Source organism: Drosophila mauritiana, chromosome 2R (assembly GCF_004382145.1).
Source record: "Drosophila mauritiana strain mau12 chromosome 2R, ASM438214v1, whole genome shotgun sequence".
NCBI classification, from domain to species: Eukaryota; Metazoa; Arthropoda; class Insecta; order Diptera; family Drosophilidae; genus Drosophila; species Drosophila mauritiana.
This window is the reverse complement of record NC_046668.1, coordinates 22,178,053-22,196,722: the sequence shown is the minus strand read 5'-3', so window position 1 is coordinate 22,196,722 and position 18,670 is coordinate 22,178,053. Positions and strand designations below refer to the sequence as shown.

Here is an 18,670-nt window from a genome sequence, read left to right as displayed (position 1 = left end):
TAGTTAGTCTACAGTCTTGGGTAGTTTTAATGCATCTAACTTGATACTTGTGGCAGTAATCAGGTAACTTAGAATATGTATGTGACGAGCACCTGTTCCATATCAAATGTCGGCATAGTCGAAGGTATTATGTGAACTAAACTAAGCCTTATATAGTCTTTGGTAGTCATTAGCATTTCTTGTTGCTGGTGAAGATAACCTCGAGGTAGTTATTGGCATACACAATCCTCTCGGTATCTTCTGGTGCTGGATTGTGCAGTGGCAATATTTCGCGATAGGGATTGTCCAATATATTGTAGGCTTTCTCGATGGCAATCTTGCTCTGCACAGCGGACAATGTGATGGCCGCGAAATCGGAAATGGCCTGAGCCCTTGAGATCGAAGTGTAGCAAATGGGAACACCAAATGATCGAATAACACTTGACAAGCAAGGCTTCCATTCGTTTTCGAGTGGAACCTTCTTTTTAATAAAGCTAGAAATTCTCTGGGTTACTTTACCGACTCCGAAGAAATCGGGTTGCATGATGAGAATCACGGTGGGATCCACATTTAGAATGCAGGAATATTGTGAAAATGACATGGGGTAAAAGTATTTCACCACGGTTTGTTCAAAGCCTCTGTCGATGAATTTGGTATCCACTTGGCCGATGCGCCCAACGGTTTTTCCAATGAAGTGTAATTCGAGATTGCGAATGCTTGGGTACTGCAGGAACAGAAAACGCAGGTGCATGTCCTCGAAGTAGCGCAAAGTGTCCTTGGTGGCGCCGGCCACGTAGACGATGACAGCTTTATCCGGATCTGGGACCCAGGTAATGTGCGACAGGGCCAGACACAGACTAGCGATGCCGCTGAAGGAGGAACAGGTAGCGAATAGCTGGTACGATTCCAGATCGGTCCAGGGTGTGTTGCTGATCCGTATGTCGGTGGCTTCGGAGAAAGCCTTGATTAGATTGGACTCTTTTAGTGGGCAGCTGCGGTAGAAGTCCTTGATATTCACCAGAGAGTTCAACTGACGAAACGGAGTGGCAATCAGAGCCAGAGTCTGGCAATCCTTCGGGGTGTGATAGCCCCTGACTAGACGTTGGTGTGCCTCGGAGCAGAAGGCCACTCCGGCACATCCTTTACAGTCCTCTAGAGCTTCAGTGCTGAAGCACACGTCGCACACGGCTGGGTTGCCGATAAGCTGATGCTCCCGCTGATTCAGTGGTCTGCCCAACTTGGCCAGCAGGACCATCTTTAGCTGCGAAATGACGAGCTGAAGCTTCCTGCGATCGGTGATTTGACCGAGCAGCTTCAACGGGTGATCGATCTTCATGGACTTCTGCAGATCCCTCAGCACCTCGCAGAGGGGCTGGTGTTCTTGGCGATCCGCCACGAGATGGGACAGGCTGCAGTATCGCTGCATATTGCAGCCTCTGCAAATCACGTTGGGCTTCACATGTGCTTTCTCCAGAAGCTTTTGCAGGTGAGCAAGGTTCTTTTCCACCTCGGCGGATTCCTCGGTGAAACCTTGTATCAATTCTGTCCAAATCCTGCCCTCATCGGAGACGCAGACGAAGCACTTCAGAAAGGATCCCACTGGTGGATCTACCGGCGCCATCATATTGCTATGCTCAGATTCCTGAAAACGATTGAACTGACTCATGTTTCAAGCTCTAAAATGTGCATTTACTCATTACCTTGACCAAGTGTCCTTTTATTCATTCAATTCGAGCATTAAATGTGCCAAAACAGTCGATTCTGTTTAAAAGTTGAGCATGCTATCTGCTTACCGGTCAAAAAAAGCGCTCTTCCAATGTGGATTTAAAGAACTAGTTCCAAAGAGCTAGATACTAGAGCCTTGCGTTAATTGCCAGAAATGGCACAGATATTTGGAGTTCTACTTTCCGAATATTCTGCTAACTAACTAACTGACTAACTTTTATGATATAATCATTTCTTTTCACTAAAATAATTGGATATAGGTTCCACTTGTGAACTTCAGAATATATACTAGTTCGAGCCGAAAGTGCCATCTCTATCGGTTCCACATCATGTTTGCATTTGTTGGCTTTTCGGGTTTGTTTTGATTTTTGTGGATAAAAAGGAACAGAAAATGGCTGAAACTCTGGCCGAGGAAAAGCCCAAGGAGAAGTCCAGGGCAAGCAGGCGCAAGGACAAGAAGGACAAGACCAACCAGGTCGTCAAGGTACCGTCCATTCTGTCTTGATCCCACGTTCATCCGAAGCTAATGCATCCATTGCAGATTGTGATGCGGCATTTGCCGCCGACCATGACGGAGGCGCAGTTCCTGGATCAGGTGGGTCCTCTGCCGGAGAACGACTCCTACTACTACTGCAAGGCGGACTGGTCGCTGGGCCAGGAGGCCACCTGTCGCGCCTACATCGATATGTCCTCCAAGGACATAGACGAGGTGCTGCAGTTCCGGGACCGCTTCGACGGCTACGTCTTCGTCGACCACAAGGGCGTCGAGTACATGGCCATCGTTGAGTACGCTCCCTTCCAGTGCTTCCTTAAGAACAAGGCCAGGAACGACGACAGCAAGGTGAACACCATCGAGAGCGAATCCCACTACCAGGAGTTCATCAAGCGGCTGGCCCAAGAGCGCGAGGAGGCGAGTCGCGTGGGCGACGTCAAGATCGACTTCAACTTCGAACGGCGAACAGAAGAAAATGTTAAGTCTACACCCCTCCTGCAGTACCTGGCCAACAAGAAGGAGAAGCGCCGGGAGGAGGCGCGCAAGCGGAACGAGGAGAAGCGGAAGCATCGTGAGGAGCAGAAGCTGTTGCGACTGGCAGCGCAGTCGGACGCCAGCAAGCTTAAGGAGGCCGAAGGAGGCGGCGGAGGAGGGGACACGAAGCAGCCAGCCAAAAAGGATGGCAAAGATCCGCAGTCCTCTGGATCCCAAGCCAATGATGCCAAGGCCTCGCGTTCCAAGCGACGAACGGAGCGCGATCAGAGGCGACGGGAGGAGCACGAACAGCGTAAGCTAGTCAAGCGGGAAAACAAAAAGGATGAGGGCCAGGGCAAGCAGGACAAACAGGACAAAGGCAGGCCATCCAGCGGCAAGCAGAACAAAATTTCAAAGTCCATGGACATCGTTATCTTAAAGAAAGCAAACAAGCCAGAGTCAAACGAGAGTTTGGTCGTGCCATCCACTTCTAAGGCTGCGGAGGCTTCCAAAGAAAATCCTGGACCTGAAAACACCGAGACTCCAGAAGCTGTAAAGGTTTTTACACCGGCTTCCAGAGGTGGTCGCAAGGAAAAAAGAAGCAGCGTAGACAAGCAGCCAGCAGGTTCCGCCCACGAAACTGCAGAGGAAGCCATCAAGGCTGCCCAATTTCGAGCTTCAGAGGAGCGGCGCATCCGGAATAAAGTGGGTCTTACTTATTCCCCCTCGACATTTTACTAACCCATTTGATGTTTACAGGATCGACCCTCGATTGCCATTTACCAGCCCAAAGCCCGCATTCGTGCATCAGATGAGCTGCCCCAAGGTGCAGGCGGCAAAGATGGCTCGGATGGAGAGCCTTCCGTGGTGGAGGAGAAGACTTCCAAGAGGAACAAACGCCCCAACCGGCGCAACAAGCCCAAACCGAAGGATGTGAAGGAGTGTGAGCTCGAAACTCGCCGCTTCTCCAAATCCTCAGAGAGCAGCACCAGCGTCAAATAGCGATAACAGACTTTATTGTTAAATAAATCGTGTACACATGGATGGAGCAGACCGGTCAGTAGAACTCGTCCTCCATCTCCATCTGTGTGCTCGACTTTTGATTATTTTTAACCTGATCCTGCGACTGGTACATGTGGGCCACCTGATTGGCGTCCGTTGCGTTTTCGCTGTTCTTGTCGTCGCGTATCCGGATGAACCGAGGGAATCTCAAGGAAATGCCGCGCTCTCCGTCCACAATGCCAATGGCTGCTCGGTGGATCGGACTGAGCGACAGATCGGCGCATTTGACTTCCCACACCTGGACCGGTTCAAACCAGTGATCGGGCTCCAGGCTGGGGTCGTATCTGTAGTAGGATTTGGCGGCGCTGGTCACATGCTTGCCCAAGAACTCGGAATGCGTTTGCAGGTCCTCATCAGTGAAGCCCGTTCCAATCTTGCATATGCTCTGATACTCCTCGTTCTCGGTGTCATAGCAGGCAAGCAAAAATCCTCCGTAGGTTCCAGTTCGCCGGCCCTTGCCTTTGTAGCCGCCAATGACCACCAAATCGAGTGAGTCGCCTACATTGGATAGGTAGTCCTTCTTCAATTTCAGCCAGTTGCGGGATCTCTTGGCAATTTCATATGTGGCCTCCTCATCCAAAGTTTTGACCATGAGGCCCTCGCAATTTCCTGGTGCAAATAAAGCTTAAGTAAACAATTTATAGGTTGGTGGGCAGGGCAAACCTTTGATAGACTCCTCCAGAAACTGTTGCACTTCGTCAATGTCATTGGTGTCCAGAGCAGTGGCAAACTTCCACTCGCCCTCGACCTCTTGGAAGTGCTCCAACATGAGTTTGCGACGCTCCGACAGGTTTTTGGTCACCAGAGCGGTGCCATTGATGTACAACAGATCGAAGATGTAGACACAGACTTGGACCTTGATTTCCTCGATATCAACGTTCTTCCGCTTGCGCGTGCTGAGCACCTGGAACGGCAGAATCTGCTTGCGCTCGACATCCCAGGCCACAATTTCGCTGTCTATGATGTAGGACTTTACGTCGCCCTTGAGCAGGCCAGTGCTCCTGGCAATCAAATCCGGATACTTCGCCGTGTTGTTCTCGGAGTTGCGCGAGAATATGCTGATCTCCCCCTTCTCGTTGCGGTGGATTTGGGCTCGCTCTCCATCGTATTTCCACTCGCAGGTGATTTGCATGCCGCCGAATCTCTCAAATACCTCATGGACCCCCTTGGTGGGCTGTGCGAGCATGGGCCTCAGCGGCATGCCGGGATGCATGGGGCAGCGTTCCTGCAGCTCCTTGATATCGTACTTTAGAATGGCCGGTATAATGATGTCGTAGTTGGGACACTGACTGCAAAAGATCGTTAGCATCTGAATTATTAGCTGGATCTTGGGTTAGTTCTTACCAGTATGCAGTTTTCAGCAGCAAGGTGGTGTCTGCTATTTCATCCTTATAGACTTCCGCCACCTTGCTAGCCTTGCAGTCATCGATGTGGTTCTTTTTCACCAGCCCAATGGCCAGCGCTGTGAGCAAACTCTGCTCTGCAATGCCAATTCTCAGCTTTCCAATCAAAGAACGGATAAAGAAGCGAGCCTCCGACAATCGACAGGCCACAAACATATTGTACACCAGGTCCATTTTCGACTGACCGGATATCTTGGCTATTTCGCGCAGCTTCCGGAACACATCCCTCACATTCAGGGGCGCTGGCTGGAACATCATGCGCTGCGAAACGCGCGACTGCTCGGCCACGATGCCCAGATCCCCGATTAGCTGCGTCTGTGATTTAATGTGAGCCAAGTTACGACCCGTGGCCTTGCAAATGGCCTTCATTAAGGTGGTCTCGGCAACGCCCAGCTCCAGTCCCTCGTAGGCCGGCGCCAGTTGGTTGATGCTGAGGTAGACGCTGGGCACCAGATCCTCCGGACTAACCAGCATCACCGAGCAGAAGAAGTTGCTCAGCGTGTCGATCATCTTGAGCCGGCCTTTGGTCTCCTCGATTACTTGAAATGTGCGGGCCAGTGCCAAGTAGGGAGTGCTGGAAAGTGTTTCCCTTGATGTAATTCGCGTTGGAGGCACAAAATCCTGCACTACTTACACCTTTTTGTCCTTCCAGTAGGCATTCTTGAGCGGATGATAGGAGTCGGCGGATGGATCGTAGTTTTCCGCATCCTCCTTAGAAGCGGAGGTGGAGTTGAGACCTATGGTTGTGACCTTCTTGTCAGTAGTCTTGTCCACGGTATCCTTTGGCTCCTTCTTAACATTCTTCACCGGACTTGTCTTCTCCTCGGAGTCCACAGACATAGGTTCTACCTTGGGCTTAGTTTCCGGGGAGGCACTCTCGCTCTTGATGTGGGGCTCATCTGGGAGTTCGGTCTTCGCATCGATCCTATGATTTGTCGAGGAATTTAGTAATGAAACAAGAAAACAGCGGCACCGTTTACTTGGGAACTTTCTTTGGCGGCGAGGGGCTGTCTGTGGCATCGGATTTCTTCTTGAAGAAGGAGCTGAAACGGGGGATTGTTAGTTTGGGAGTACTTAGCATTTGGAAATGCGTAAATTACGTTATAGACTTTTGCATTTTGATGGATATGCTGTGTTCAAATAAATATAAATTGCAATGCAATTAGTTCCCGCCAGTTTCTAGAGCTGGTCTTTAATATCGATATATTTAAATGGAAATGCTATCGAAGTCGAAACTTTGTAGATAAACATAAATTAAGTGTTTACGCTACATAATTGAGAAATATTTTACGTACGATTGTACAACTGTATATTTGTGCAAGTTAATCGACGAACAACGATAAGCGCACTAAATATTTTTCAAAAAATATTAACGCCTATCGATAAAAGGAAGAGTTTATTGTCATTCGGTGTGACCGCAGCACAGTGTTTGGTAAACACGGGAAAACATCCACGGATCAGTGTGACCAGAGTGCCGTTAAATTCACAAATAATTGCAATTCGCAATAGCACAGCCAGAACCGAAGATTACATACAAATTACAATGGCCGACGAAAGCATCACGCGAATGAACCTGGCGGCCATCAAGAAGATCGACCCGTACGCCAAGGAGATCGTGGACTCGTCCTCGCACGTCGCCTTCTACACGTTCAACTCGTCGCAGAACGAATGGGAAAAGACCGATGTGGAGGGAGCCTTCTTCATATACCACCGCAATGCGGAGCCCTTTCACAGCATCTTCATCAACAACCGACTGAACACCACGTCCTTCGTGGAGCCCATCACCGGCAGCCTGGAGCTGCAGTCGCAGCCGCCGTTCCTGCTCTACCGCAACGAGCGCTCGCGCATCCGCGGCTTCTGGTTCTACAACAGTGAGGAGTGCGACCGTATCAGCGGATTGGTGAACGGGCTGCTTAAGTCCAAGGATCAGGGAACGAACGGACAGGCCCCGCGCCACGTCTCCGCGCCCCAGCAGCCAAAGCAGGACAGCAGCCAGCCGGCCAGCATATTCAACATGCTGACCAAGGCCCAGAAGGACTACAATGCCCAGGTGAGCGGCGGGCAGCCGAAGACGCCCTCGGCGGAGAACGTAACGGCCGGCAATGTGTTGAAGTTCTTCGAATCGGCCAAGCAGGCCACGGCAGAGTCGCTGTTCCACCGAGTACAGCCGCTCTCCGTGGACCAGCTGGAGAAACAGCAGCGGGCAGCCACGCCTGGCGAGGATCTGTTGCCCCCGGCCGGCAGGGACAACCACGACAGCCGGCTGTCGCCCTTCCAGAAGATGCAGCAGCTTAACTTTCAGCTCCTGAGTGACCTGAAGATCGGTAAGAGCTACGCCCCGGCTCAATCTCCGACAGTCGCCCCGTCCTCGTCGGCGCTGATGGCCAACGACGATGCCGGCAAGTGCTTGCGGAGACTGCTGGCTGGCGACAAGCCCGGGCCGGCCCTCATGCCGCCCACCATGTTCGACGCGCCCAACAATGGCAATCCGGAGCCACAGCAGCCGCTGCTGAACTCGACGCAGTTCGTCCAGGCCTTCACGTACCTTATCCAGAACGATAAGGAGTTCGCCAACAAGCTGCACAAGGCCTATCTGAACGGCTGTTCCAATCTACTGCTGGACTCCAGCTCCACATATCAATAAACAGAAATATTCAACATTTCCGAATTGCAGCCCATCTTTTCATTTGTTCGCATGGAGTTCGAGTTCAAGCCGAGTTAATTTACAAAATGTAATAGCTGTAAGCCGACAAGGGCAGTCGTAGATTTGAAATCTAGAAGCCCCGCCGGACGGCATCCATTTCCAGAGCAACCTTAAGAGTTAACTAACGTAGTTGGTTTTGTGAAGTATTCGTATTTATTTACAAAATGGTTAACTATGCCGAAGGGGCGTAGAAAAGGTAGTTGAATGGCAAACAGAATTCAATAAACATTAATTTAGTAACAATAAATAACAACGTTTTTATTTAGGCCAAGACCTTCAGCTTGCAGAGCAGGTAGTACAGAAAACAAAACAGCCACGGGCTGAAGTCGACGTGGCTCCTGCCCGCCGCCGCCGACGTGGCCACCGTGGTCAGGTTCTTCCCGTATCCCTCGAAGGACACCACGCACTGGTAGGCGTCGGGATCGTCGTCGGTGTCGTAGGCCGCCACCACGGCGCTGCCATCGAAGTATCCCTCCTCGTTCTCGTACACCATGGGCTCCCGCTTCACCACGTCCATGTCGTTGGATCTGTAACAGAGGTGGAGTTGAGTTGGGATGTTGTTTACTAAAAGGCTTGGTGAAAGCAGGCGCTCATCCTTACATTATCGTGATGGTGGGCCTGGGATACACGTTCGTCACGGTGCAGTTCAGCTGCGTCTCGTTGTGGATCGTCTTGTGGGACAGCTCCAGGGTGTAGTTCCTCAGGTCTATGACCTGCACCCTCTGGTGGCTGGAGAAGGTGTTCAGCGAGGTCTGCACCACGCACTTGTAGTCGCCGGTGGTGGCGATCGTGGGGTTGATCAAGGCCAGCGAGCTGTACTGCTTGCTCGGCTCCGTGGAGCTTTCATAGGTGCTGTCAATCTCGTTCCTGAACTCGGGCTATCAAGGGGGGAAAGCGGTTAGCATCTAAAACCCACTACACCGTTGGGACCACTCACGATGGCATATGGAGGTGTCCCGAAGATCCACTGGTATATGGACTTGTCGTCTCTGTACCACTTGACGGTGATGAACTTCGGGCTCTCCTCCACCTCGTAGTCGCAGTCCAGGATCGTGGGCTCCATCTCCTCGTTCTGAAGGACTATAATCTTGTCCTCGGACTCGTCCCTCGTGGGATAGCATAGCGCATCTGGGCGAGAGCGAATACTACTGATTAGAACGCAGAATTCAGAAACGAAGCGAAAAGCTTTTAGCACGACGAGGTCTCGAAATTACAGAACACACGGCGCTATTTGGAATATACATATGCAGCACAGGCAAATCCAAAACACATTGTACACAAATCTATATAATTTGGCGAAAGCGTATATTTACGAGAAGCGAAAACGCGATGAGCGGATGCCTGTTTCGTTTTAAAAATAGACACTAATAACAAACAAAAGCTAGAAAATTGAACATTTTTCATTCGGCGGTTTGTCATCATGTGTGCCAAAATTCTGAAAACTCTGTCCAATTTTATTAGGTTCCATTCGCTGGAAACTTTTGCTTTCCACTTTGCATATTTTTCTCCGACTTCAAAACCACTTGTGCTTTTTCCACTTTGAAAAACATCTTTTTGAACACGAGCAAATGCACCTAAGATTCTTGAGCCTGTTCCAATCCAAAAGTTAAAGGATATTCGATTATATATATTGTTTATATTCCGTTTTAGCACATGTTAACTCAGAACCGAATGTGGATATACGTTCGTATTTATAGATATCCGATTTGTCATTATTTTTCTCAAGGTTTGCGCATTCGAAATTCGTTTATATGCGCCTTCCGAGTGATTTCATTTCTTAATTTAAAAATCGCGTTTCCCATTTCGAGTGCTGGCTGGATGGCCACAGGATCTGGCTGTACCTCTGTGGAGCAGTCCGATGGCCAGAATGGCGATCAGCAGGGTATCCATAACGGTCACTATCTACACTTCCACTTCCACTCGTATGCCAGACTTCTCAACCGATCCTAACTCAGCGGTCCGCTCGGCATGGTACAACTAAAGCAACTGAATGCTCTTGGCCACCAGAGAACCGAAAACTGAAAACCGAGAAATGAGGAACGAGAGCTCTTGGCCAGAACCACGCAGCGTAACCAAACGAATTCGAATTTAGCCGAGATAATGCCGGCATTTCCTCTCCGGCACACGATCCTCCTCCTCCCATAGCCCGTGCCACTTGACTTGTGCGCGACTCTCGGAGCACAAGCACGATCTTTGCATGGACATGTGGGGAGATCGCTCCGCAGCTGGCCAGGCACCACCACCAACCAAGTCGCCCTGCATGTGTGGGGGTTGGACACAACCTTTCCGCTTCGATACTCTCCGCTGCTCCTAGCTGCCGTTGACTACTCGAAAACCAGTTGGCCGCCCAGCTGAGGCCCACTCCTACAACTAGGGATAGTCGAGGGTCAGTTGCGAGACCGTTAAAGGACAGGGGGTGTCGAGCGTAGTCCTTAAGGACCTTTTCTTCTCGGCCGAAGTTAGGGGCTGTTGTAACGTTTGGCGTTAATAATATGCTGTCTCCATGGCAATAGGGATCATTAACATTCCTGCAATTGTGAGGAAATTTCTATAGAAGGCAACCAACTCTTTTATACTTGGTTTAGAATTAAATAAAATGTAAGTGTATTAACCGTTCAGTTACTCATAGGTTTAAGTAGATCCATTTGCTTGAGTTTTTGTTAAGACTTAGTTAGTCGTTCCAACTGGGTGATTAGCAAAAGAAAAGCCTTCACTAAAACAAGCTAGTGTGTAAATACAACCCACACCTATGCATGATAAGCCCTTTTTTCTTTAGTTTTTCCAAACTAACGTCAGTTGTTTTCAGAATGACTCGATATAACCTGATACCTTTACGATCCATGTAAAAACTTGCTTGAAATCCATGCTGGTTTACTTGTGGTTTGAAATCTACTTAAACTAGCTTCCAATTTAGATGCTTCATAACTAAATAATATGTTGCTGTTTTTACAGGATTTTTGGGGTGGGTTTGAGATCGGGGTAAGCAAACACTGCAGGTGGGTTCCGTTCAGGTCGATTACCTTCAACATCTGGTTACTATACTATTTATTAGAATGAGCTACGCACTTGTAATCATCAGTTGTTTTTATCTATACAATTGGAATTAGAAGGTTATAATTTTACACATATAATTGATATATTTTAAGCTAAAATGTAACACAGCAATTTATTGCAAGACTTTCATTTCGAATTCAAGAAGAAGTCGTAATGTTGTATTATTATGCTTGCCATAACAATTCTCCGATTTACATAGACTTGTGATTTAAGTAATGATTATTACAAAGTAGAGTTTCTGTTTGCACGAGTGTTAGTTTGAGCATGTGCATCTATAAAGTGGCTTTGTTTTCCTAGAGACTTACTCGTTCCAACTCGTTGATTAAGAAAAGAAAAGGCTCACTCTACCATGCAAATGTGTAAAATCCACAAAGGCAACTAAGACCATTTTGCAACTGGAAGAAGAGGCACATTTGTCTATTCTAAACTTATACCTTGTATGTTTGAAATCTCATCCGAAGATAGAAAGATTGAATTTGGAACTGTTTCTCATTGAAAATTTAGCCAAATGGCTTCAGCACATGGAACAAGCAGCCTTCCTATTTGCAATCCAGCATTAGGGTGTCCAAAAAAAGGACTTCAGCGCAGAGTAAATAAAAATTAGGCAGGACTCTGATTAGCAGGAATTAACTAATCGAAATAATCCGCAGAGCAAATAATTGTTTCCGAAAACAGGGGTTGTATCCTGCCAGCGACTTTAAACAATGTTTCAATCAGCCCAATGTTATAAACAAGAAAAGATAGTAAGGTGTCTCTTATCCATTGTGTGCGGTACAACACCATTTGTTTTATCAAGTTGGCGAGGTGCTGTACTCGGGAAGACGGACTGCCAGATACCCTTTCCTTTTCAGATCTGAAGTTTATATATGATATATTGTAAAATATAGCTTACTTTGACTGTGTATTCTCAAAGAGTTGCTACTAAGTTTATTGCAACTAAGTATTTCAGTATTTTCATTTTACATACTTTTTATATTATCCCAGAGAACCATTTCCTTCAATCGCGCAGAAAGGACATCCCAGCGTCATGGTTGCCCGATAAGCCAATTTAATCTTCTGAGTGTTGCTTTTTGAGGCCTGTGAAAATTGGTGCACTCAAAGAAAAGTTCGCTAAAAGTGAGATTGGAAAATATTCCGATTTCGAGGAAATATACATTGAAAAGAAGGTTTCTGAGTGAAGATTAGATCAGAACCACGAAACAGCGATGCAATAAATGAAATTAAACCCAAATCCAATTCTTTAGACATGTTCCAACAAGTAAATTGGGGGAACGCGGTGAAATTTCGCCCAGTGCATGACACGCGCCGGAAAGTCGGATTTCCACCCCTAGTCGAGTGGAGCTCGTTAGGACCGCCTCCAAACGCGGAAACGAATGAAATTTTCCGTCCCGCTCTCCCGAGACAAGTGCAGCATCCTTGTTCGGCCAACGTGGATGTCCTGTAGTTGATACAATCGTAATCGAAGCTTATTTATTCAAGGGCAGTTAAAAGTGTGTGCGGCCGCGGAGCTACTATAACTATGTGTTTTATGGCCGAATGACTCATTAGCGGGCTGTAAAATTTCAATCGAGTGCCGTGTGAGAACTTACCTGCAGATGCAATGGAATTTTCACTGCTCAACAAGGCGAACTTCGACAAGGATTGTTTGTACACCGCGAACTCGGAGTTCTACAACAACGGCGCCAATGGAGGAGGACTCTCCGTGGCCAATCACATGAATCACTACAACCTCATGATTGACTCCAGCTACAAGCTCTGCGCCAACGAGTCCGCAATCCGGGGTTCCCTCAACCAGGAGTCGAGCCTGCTGTTCTCCAAAATCACCACTGTCTCCGAGTTTTACCCGGCCACCCACAACATTGGCTCCTACAACACGGGTAAGTACAGTGGCCATCAGTTCCACCTGCACCTGCATCCACCTGGACGGATTATGGATTGTAATCTCGAACCAACTCTCACCTCGCCATAGACTTCCATTTGAAGTCCTATGGAGACGACGGCTTGAGCCTGACCGACAAATCAAAACAGAGGCGCATTCGCACCACTTTCACGTCCAACCAGCTGAACGAGCTGGAGAAGATCTTCCTGGAAACCCACTACCCAGACATCTACACCAGGGAAGAGATCGCATCCAAGCTGCACTTGACGGAAGCCCGAGTTCAGGTGAGGAAAACCAATGAGATCGAATTGGTGGTTAAGTGAATGGGTAGCTTGGGATATATATCAAACATTAACATATAACAAATAATACTTACAATATATATGATATAACTTTTGAAAAGAACTCGATCTGCTGTTGATAGGTTCAAAGATTATAGGTTTCCTTTCTATGTATATCATTCTTGAAGCCAGCTTACAATCGACACGAATTTAGTCATATCCTTTTGAAGGATACAAAACGACTTAGTAATCGAGATTACAAAAAAAACCAATTGTGTGTTTTAGGTGTGGTTCCAGAACAGAAGAGCCAAGTTTCGCAAGCAGGAGAGGCATGCCATTTACATAATGAAGGACAAGTCGAGCAAATTGGATGGCCGGAAGAATCCTGCGGCAGGATCGAAATACCTGGGCCCATCTCTCAAGGGACCCCAGAATGGCCATGGCCGTCAAATGAAATGCTTATACGATCAAATATAGAATCCACTAATATCTATGTAAATATTAGTATACATTTTGATGAATGCAGTTATTTTGATATTATTTATACTGACTATTTGGAGCGAATTGCGTTAAATAAATAAGATCTGTGTAACACTTTGCTTGTTTTCATATCATCCGGGACAACTGACTTGGCACCCTTTTGAGGGCTCAGCCGGCTAAGCCTGTGGGAAGGAAAACAAGGACAAGGGCTTCAATGGGGGTTGGAAGGGTCACCATCTACAAGTACCAAACCTCACGCCCTTCAGGGGTAAATTGTCATCCCATTATCGGGTGGAAAGTGGATTGGATCGGCATTAGGGCGTGTAATCACTTGATGGTGGCGATTCGGTGCGCTCAATATAGCAATTGTTGTGGAGTGCCCACCGCAGGGATTGGTGGCGAATGCCTTTCAGATCTAATTAACAAGATCAAGTTGAATTGCAGTTTATTGAAATCATATGTGCACGTGAACTGAATCTTGCAATTTATAAGTAGTTCCCGCCTTTCAACACCCTCAAATGGTTTTCATAAACTTTGAAATCGTTCTTCATTTTACATTTTTCTAAACTTCCTTAGTGAAACGTTTATACAGTACACATTTTAAACATAAATATCTTCAATAAATATACAAATATATTTTTGCCTTTTAACCATATATAAAACGTACTCTTCCGTTTGTTGCACTTTGATTTGCTTATTTCACGTGTATTTTCATTTAGAATAGAAGAATACAAATTAATTATTTTATTCTAATATTCCAGGGACGTTTTCAATTCCATCGTTCCCGGAAAAAGCAACATCGTATACCCTCAATGCTTTCGAATACGAAAATACCGCATCTGCGGTATTAACATGCGTACGCGCTAGGGATTTTGTTGCTCTTTTTTCCAGCTGCATGTTATTTGTTAATCGGCTGGTTATAACACTTTATGAATTAAAAAAAGGTAATTGACAATGCTGCGATCGAGGATTTCCTGCGCACTGCCACCCAGGAGACTGGTGTCCTACTTCTCGGCGGAATTCAACAAGGTGGCGCACGAGGGACCGGCGAAATTCGCCGCAGGCAGCAGTCATGCCGTAACGAGTGTGGATTTGGATTTGTTCGTCAATCCGGATAACCGGCCCATGGACCTGGTGGACCGGCTGCTCAAGCTCAGGTGGGTGCGGCCATATCGGAAGTAGGGTCCCTACTCATAAGATTACTCTTGCAGGAAACAGAAGGAGGCCAGTTTGGTGCCGCTGATTCCCAGTGTCTTGGTCAAGCAATTGCTGGACTCCACCAATCCGCAGGAGACGATATCGGTGCTCCGTAATCCCATCCAGTACGGGCTCTTTGTGGACCAGTTCTCCGGGTGCTTCCTGTTGGACTTCCTGCTGCACAATGGCCACGAGGTGGAATCGGCCCAACTGGCCACTATTCTCGTGGACAGAAACTTATGCAACAACGAGTTGCTGGAGTCCCTGGCCCTACAGTCCTTCTGGTCCTTCGCCAAAGAGTTCAAGCCCTTCGAGTCCTCTCAAGTTCAACCTCCTGCCAAAAATGCTGAAGTGGTAAGATGATCTTTAATAGTGGCTGAGTTATCAGCCAAGCGGTTGGAAACTTTAATCACTCATAAATTGCTATTTAAGATTTTGTTCATTTTTGCATTTTACCAAGTTCACTAATCATACCTGAATTTGCCAGGAAAAAGTTCGCGTGAAGTTCATTCGCAATTACCCCGACGACGCCAGCGAAAATACCGAAGAGAAGAAACTGGGTCGCGCCATGGTTCGATTGGGCTCCGGCGAAGGGTCCTTGAAAGAGCTGAAGCAGAACGTTGCCCTACTTGGCTATGTATTATCCGGACAAGTGCCCGAGGCCTCCAGCTTTCTGGCCTCGAACCCAACTGCCCTGCACAAGGAGACTCTATCTGCCGCCCAGAGCATAGTTGAAAGCCTCAAGCTGGAGGGATCTGAAGAGCTGCTGAAGTCCCTGCAGGAAGCCTCTGAGAAGAGTAGCAAATCGAATGCCATTCAATCGCTATTGGAGAACAGCGTCAAAGCCAGTGTGCAGAAGTTTGAGCCCAAACTGCTGGCCGACTACGGCGAGTCGTATCAGGAGTGGGCCAAGAAGTTCGAGGCAGCGGTGCAGCGCCAACTGGAGTTGCAGACCGTGGAGGAGCGCAAGGCCAGCATCCAGAAGACCCTCATGGAACTGGAGGCGAAGCGGCAGAACCTGTGGTTCTTCGAGAACCGGGACGACATCGACATCCAGATCTACAAGAAGAAGGTCTACTATCCCAAGCGCTGGTTCGGCAAAAAGAAGAAACCCAAGGCAGCGGACACCTTCTATGTGCCGCCGACCATCACGCACAACGGCTAGTGGACAACCCGTGGACCCTACACAACCCGTGGCCACAAACAAGTTAGATCCAATTGTTTTTAAGCTTTAATTAAACTACTGGAGAGTTAATCCAAATTCAAATGTTGTTTCTTTTCTCGAACGTTAAATTGTTTAAAATTACCATAACGTAACATTGAGGGTCACAGTTATATTCATTCCATCTCAGTTTACAACATTTTTTTTATACTTTTTCTTTGGAGTTTCCATAAATTTTTGCATCCTTAAAAGCTAATCGTCTGTCATTTGTGCATGGCCGAGGGCAGAGCAGTTTTTAAAACCCGCTGCCCGGGTGCTGAAGGGGATAGATTGATGGGCGAGGGCATGTCGTGCCTCTTGTCCTGTATGGTCAGGGGCAAGAACTGCTGCTGCTTCTTTTTCCGGTTCATGTTCATGGGATGGGTGTTGTCGTTCTTGCCGAACAGAATGGTCAGGTGGACAGCACAGAAGATTCCCAGGCTCTGTGCGGATTGGTTCTCAATTTATTATATTACCTTACTAACAGGAATCAATTGGGCACTCACCTGGAATATGGCTATGATGGCAGCTCCGAAGGCGGTGATCAGCAGGCGGTTCCTGATCTGCTCCGACACGACGGCCAGGCATCCGCGCTTGTAGTGGGTATCACATGCTGACTCGTAGGCGTGCTCCGGGCGCGAGCAGCAGGACCAGGGCAGCGAAAGTCGGCGGTAATCGAGAGGTCCGTCCACGCCGCAGCATTGCAACTAATGGGTAGGAAACGGGGATGATTCGTTAGGATACCCCAAAACCATTCGATTTACATAGACCGCTCTTGGCTCACCTGCGACTGCATCCTATTCCACAGATGTAGGTTATCCACCTTAGTGCGCGAAAACTTGTCCAAGAACTCGACGAAGGAGTCGTCGATGAAGATCTCCACGGAAGTGGGCAGGTTCTCCCTCATGGCCAGTGACCAGCCGCAGATGATGAACTGAACACAGATGCAGGCGACCAAAAGGGCGGCAAACTGCGTGAATCCAAAGGATACGGGTTACGATGGAACTGAAGTAGGCCTAACATGACCATTACCATTCCCAGCAGGCAGCGCTTGCGTTGATTGGTGGCCTGGCAGCCCATCCAGCAGAGGATGAAGGTGACGGGTCCCAGGCAGAGCAGGATCGCGGCCGGAGCCCACAGCTTGTTCTGCACAATTCCATAGTAGACCGAGTGACCCCAGAGCAGGGATGTGCCCAGGAAGATCTGCGCAGCTCCAGTCAGCTGCAAGGGAGTAGAGGTAAGGATACGTATGAGGAGGAGGATTTCGGGCGCTGCTCTTATCACTGCCTGCTGATTTTCAACTCAAGGCCCCGCACTCTGGGTGTCCTTGGACGCGGCCTCAGCTGCACCGTGTGTATTCGGGATGCGCCCTGCACTACGTAGTATACACCATGGATACTGTGGCGTTGGGGCCTACTCCCTTTTGACGTCACATGCCGAGGAGCCCCATGTGCACGCATGTGTATACTTGTGCCTATGTACTTAGCGCAGCTTTAAGTAGCTCAAGGTCGCCGCAAGTCGGGACCAGAACGCAAGGCATTATCCTGCCAGCGATGTATGATTTGTGTACGATGTATGTATGATGTATGTAACTGATGTAGAAATGCACTGGCGGGTGTGTATCAATAGTGTTGTCTACATGGGTAGATTGACTTACTTTCGGAAACTAATTAACTCCGTTTGTCGAGACAAAAGGGAAGGGCAGTGTATTTGGGTGTCTTTTTCATTGATGTCTTTTGAAATATGCAAATATGGAAATCTGAAAATCTTCGCGACCCACAAACAACCAACATACATAAATACGTACATATATACATACATTCGAGTGTGAGTACAATGTAGGCTTATGTAATTTGACAAGCATGTAGTTGTGGCCCCGTTTGGGCGCACAGCAATGCAACTTACCGCTAGGAGCACCACATAACTGTAAACCAAATACTTAAAACATTTAATTTTCTTTGGCAATGCCATCCTTTCCCGTTATCCTCGATGCTCGCTCGCTGTCCCTTTCCCGCAATCACTGAACTACCGTTAGTAAACCGAATTCGTCTGCGATTGTGTGCATATGTCACCGTGGTATTTGTATGGGTATTGGTGCTGGTGTGCGGGTGTGTGGACTTTCGATCTGGAGCTGGAGTTCTTGGGCCGAATCTCCGGATTCAGATGCAGATATAGATTCCGATTTAGATTCCTATCTTGCGGTTGCCTGTCTTTGAACACCACATAGTCGCGGGCCTCAACTCGCGTTCCCGACTGATCGGATGCAATTTTTAACTAAAAATAACAGTTAACGTTAACTCCGAGCGACTCGAAATCGTCCGCAGTCGAAAATACGCATTCGACGGTCTGACCAGTTGGCTCCTTGTTTTGTTATACTTCAGCGACCAGCAGTGCGAATATTATCTATAACCGTCGCCTCGCTTGCGAATCGCGATTCGATGACAGCGCCACTCGGGCGCCAAAAGCCGTTACTTTTCGAAAGGGGAGTTTAAACAGTGCTCCATTTGCTGCTAAGTTCGGGTAATTTGCTAATTCTCTCTATGCTCTTAACTATACGTACTCGTCAATGACTGATTTATATCGCATGGTGTTTAATTGATAAAGTAAACTTTTAATTATTGCTAAAAATATAGCAAATTTAATAATATAATAAATATATATTTTATATAGCATACAAAACAAATGAAACATACTTTTTGGCACCTGGGCTGCCAACTCAGGCTTATAAAATACTAAGC

At 47.8% G+C, this 18,670-nt stretch overlaps 8 protein-coding genes across 8 annotated transcripts; 4 read left to right on the top strand and 4 right to left on the bottom strand.

The window, feature by feature from the left end:
* Window positions 1-45: 45 nt before the first annotated feature.
* On the bottom strand, window positions 46-1,805 carry LOC117135576. Its single transcript, XM_033295901.1, has 2 exons — window positions 1,680-1,805; window positions 46-1,621 (listed from the first exon to the last, which is right to left on the bottom strand). Exon 2 carries the CDS (start codon window positions 1,601-1,603, stop codon window positions 170-172), a length of 1,434 nt encoding a protein of 477 aa, XP_033151792.1. The 5' UTR covers window positions 1,604-1,621; window positions 1,680-1,805; the 3' UTR covers window positions 46-169.
* A 207-nt stretch (window positions 1,806-2,012) lies between these two features.
* LOC117135575 (regulator of nonsense transcripts 3A) lies at window positions 2,013-3,777 on the top strand. Its single transcript, XM_033295900.1, has 3 exons — window positions 2,013-2,188; window positions 2,246-3,376; window positions 3,431-3,777. Exons 1-3 carry the CDS (start codon window positions 2,096-2,098, stop codon window positions 3,671-3,673), a joined length of 1,467 nt encoding a protein of 488 aa, XP_033151791.1. The 5' UTR covers window positions 2,013-2,095; the 3' UTR covers window positions 3,674-3,777.
* On the bottom strand, window positions 3,671-6,346 carry LOC117135574 (DNA ligase 1). Its single transcript, XM_033295899.1, has 6 exons — window positions 6,237-6,346; window positions 6,117-6,179; window positions 5,771-6,061; window positions 5,078-5,710; window positions 4,397-5,022; window positions 3,671-4,342 (listed from the first exon to the last, which is right to left on the bottom strand). The coding sequence occupies exons 1-6, from the start codon at window positions 6,251-6,253 to the stop codon at window positions 3,729-3,731; spliced, it is 2,244 nt and encodes a 747-aa protein (XP_033151790.1). The 5' UTR covers window positions 6,254-6,346; the 3' UTR covers window positions 3,671-3,728.
* Window positions 6,347-6,601: 255 nt separating this feature from the next.
* Window positions 6,602-7,809, top strand: LOC117135580 (mRNA-decapping enzyme 1A). Its single transcript, XM_033295904.1, has one exon. It carries the CDS (start codon window positions 6,680-6,682, stop codon window positions 7,778-7,780), a length of 1,101 nt encoding a protein of 366 aa, XP_033151795.1. The 5' UTR covers window positions 6,602-6,679; the 3' UTR covers window positions 7,781-7,809.
* A 161-nt stretch (window positions 7,810-7,970) lies between these two features.
* Window positions 7,971-9,843, bottom strand: LOC117135579. The gene is made up of 4 exons (XM_033295903.1): window positions 9,682-9,843; window positions 8,778-8,968; window positions 8,441-8,718; window positions 7,971-8,367 (listed from the first exon to the last, which is right to left on the bottom strand). The coding sequence occupies exons 1-4, from the start codon at window positions 9,728-9,730 to the stop codon at window positions 8,103-8,105; spliced, it is 783 nt and encodes a 260-aa protein (XP_033151794.1). The 5' UTR covers window positions 9,731-9,843; the 3' UTR covers window positions 7,971-8,102.
* Window positions 9,844-12,426: 2,583 nt separating this feature from the next.
* LOC117137217 (ALX homeobox protein 1) lies at window positions 12,427-13,570 on the top strand. Its single transcript, XM_033298573.1, has 3 exons — window positions 12,427-12,771; window positions 12,864-13,057; window positions 13,340-13,570. The coding sequence occupies exons 1-3, from the start codon at window positions 12,495-12,497 to the stop codon at window positions 13,529-13,531; spliced, it is 663 nt and encodes a 220-aa protein (XP_033154464.1). The 5' UTR covers window positions 12,427-12,494; the 3' UTR covers window positions 13,532-13,570.
* Window positions 13,571-14,405: 835 nt separating this feature from the next.
* Window positions 14,406-15,992, top strand: LOC117137162. Its single transcript, XM_033298473.1, has 3 exons — window positions 14,406-14,691; window positions 14,746-15,085; window positions 15,219-15,992. The coding sequence occupies exons 1-3, from the start codon at window positions 14,489-14,491 to the stop codon at window positions 15,894-15,896; spliced, it is 1,221 nt and encodes a 406-aa protein (XP_033154364.1). The 5' UTR covers window positions 14,406-14,488; the 3' UTR covers window positions 15,897-15,992.
* A 13-nt stretch (window positions 15,993-16,005) lies between these two features.
* On the bottom strand, window positions 16,006-18,297 carry LOC117137163 (23 kDa integral membrane protein). The gene is made up of 5 exons (XM_033298475.1): window positions 17,838-18,297; window positions 16,965-17,153; window positions 16,717-16,902; window positions 16,439-16,639; window positions 16,006-16,375 (listed from the first exon to the last, which is right to left on the bottom strand). Exons 1-5 carry the CDS (start codon window positions 17,901-17,903, stop codon window positions 16,157-16,159), a joined length of 861 nt encoding a protein of 286 aa, XP_033154366.1. The 5' UTR covers window positions 17,904-18,297; the 3' UTR covers window positions 16,006-16,156.
* Window positions 18,298-18,670: the final 373 nt, after the last annotated feature.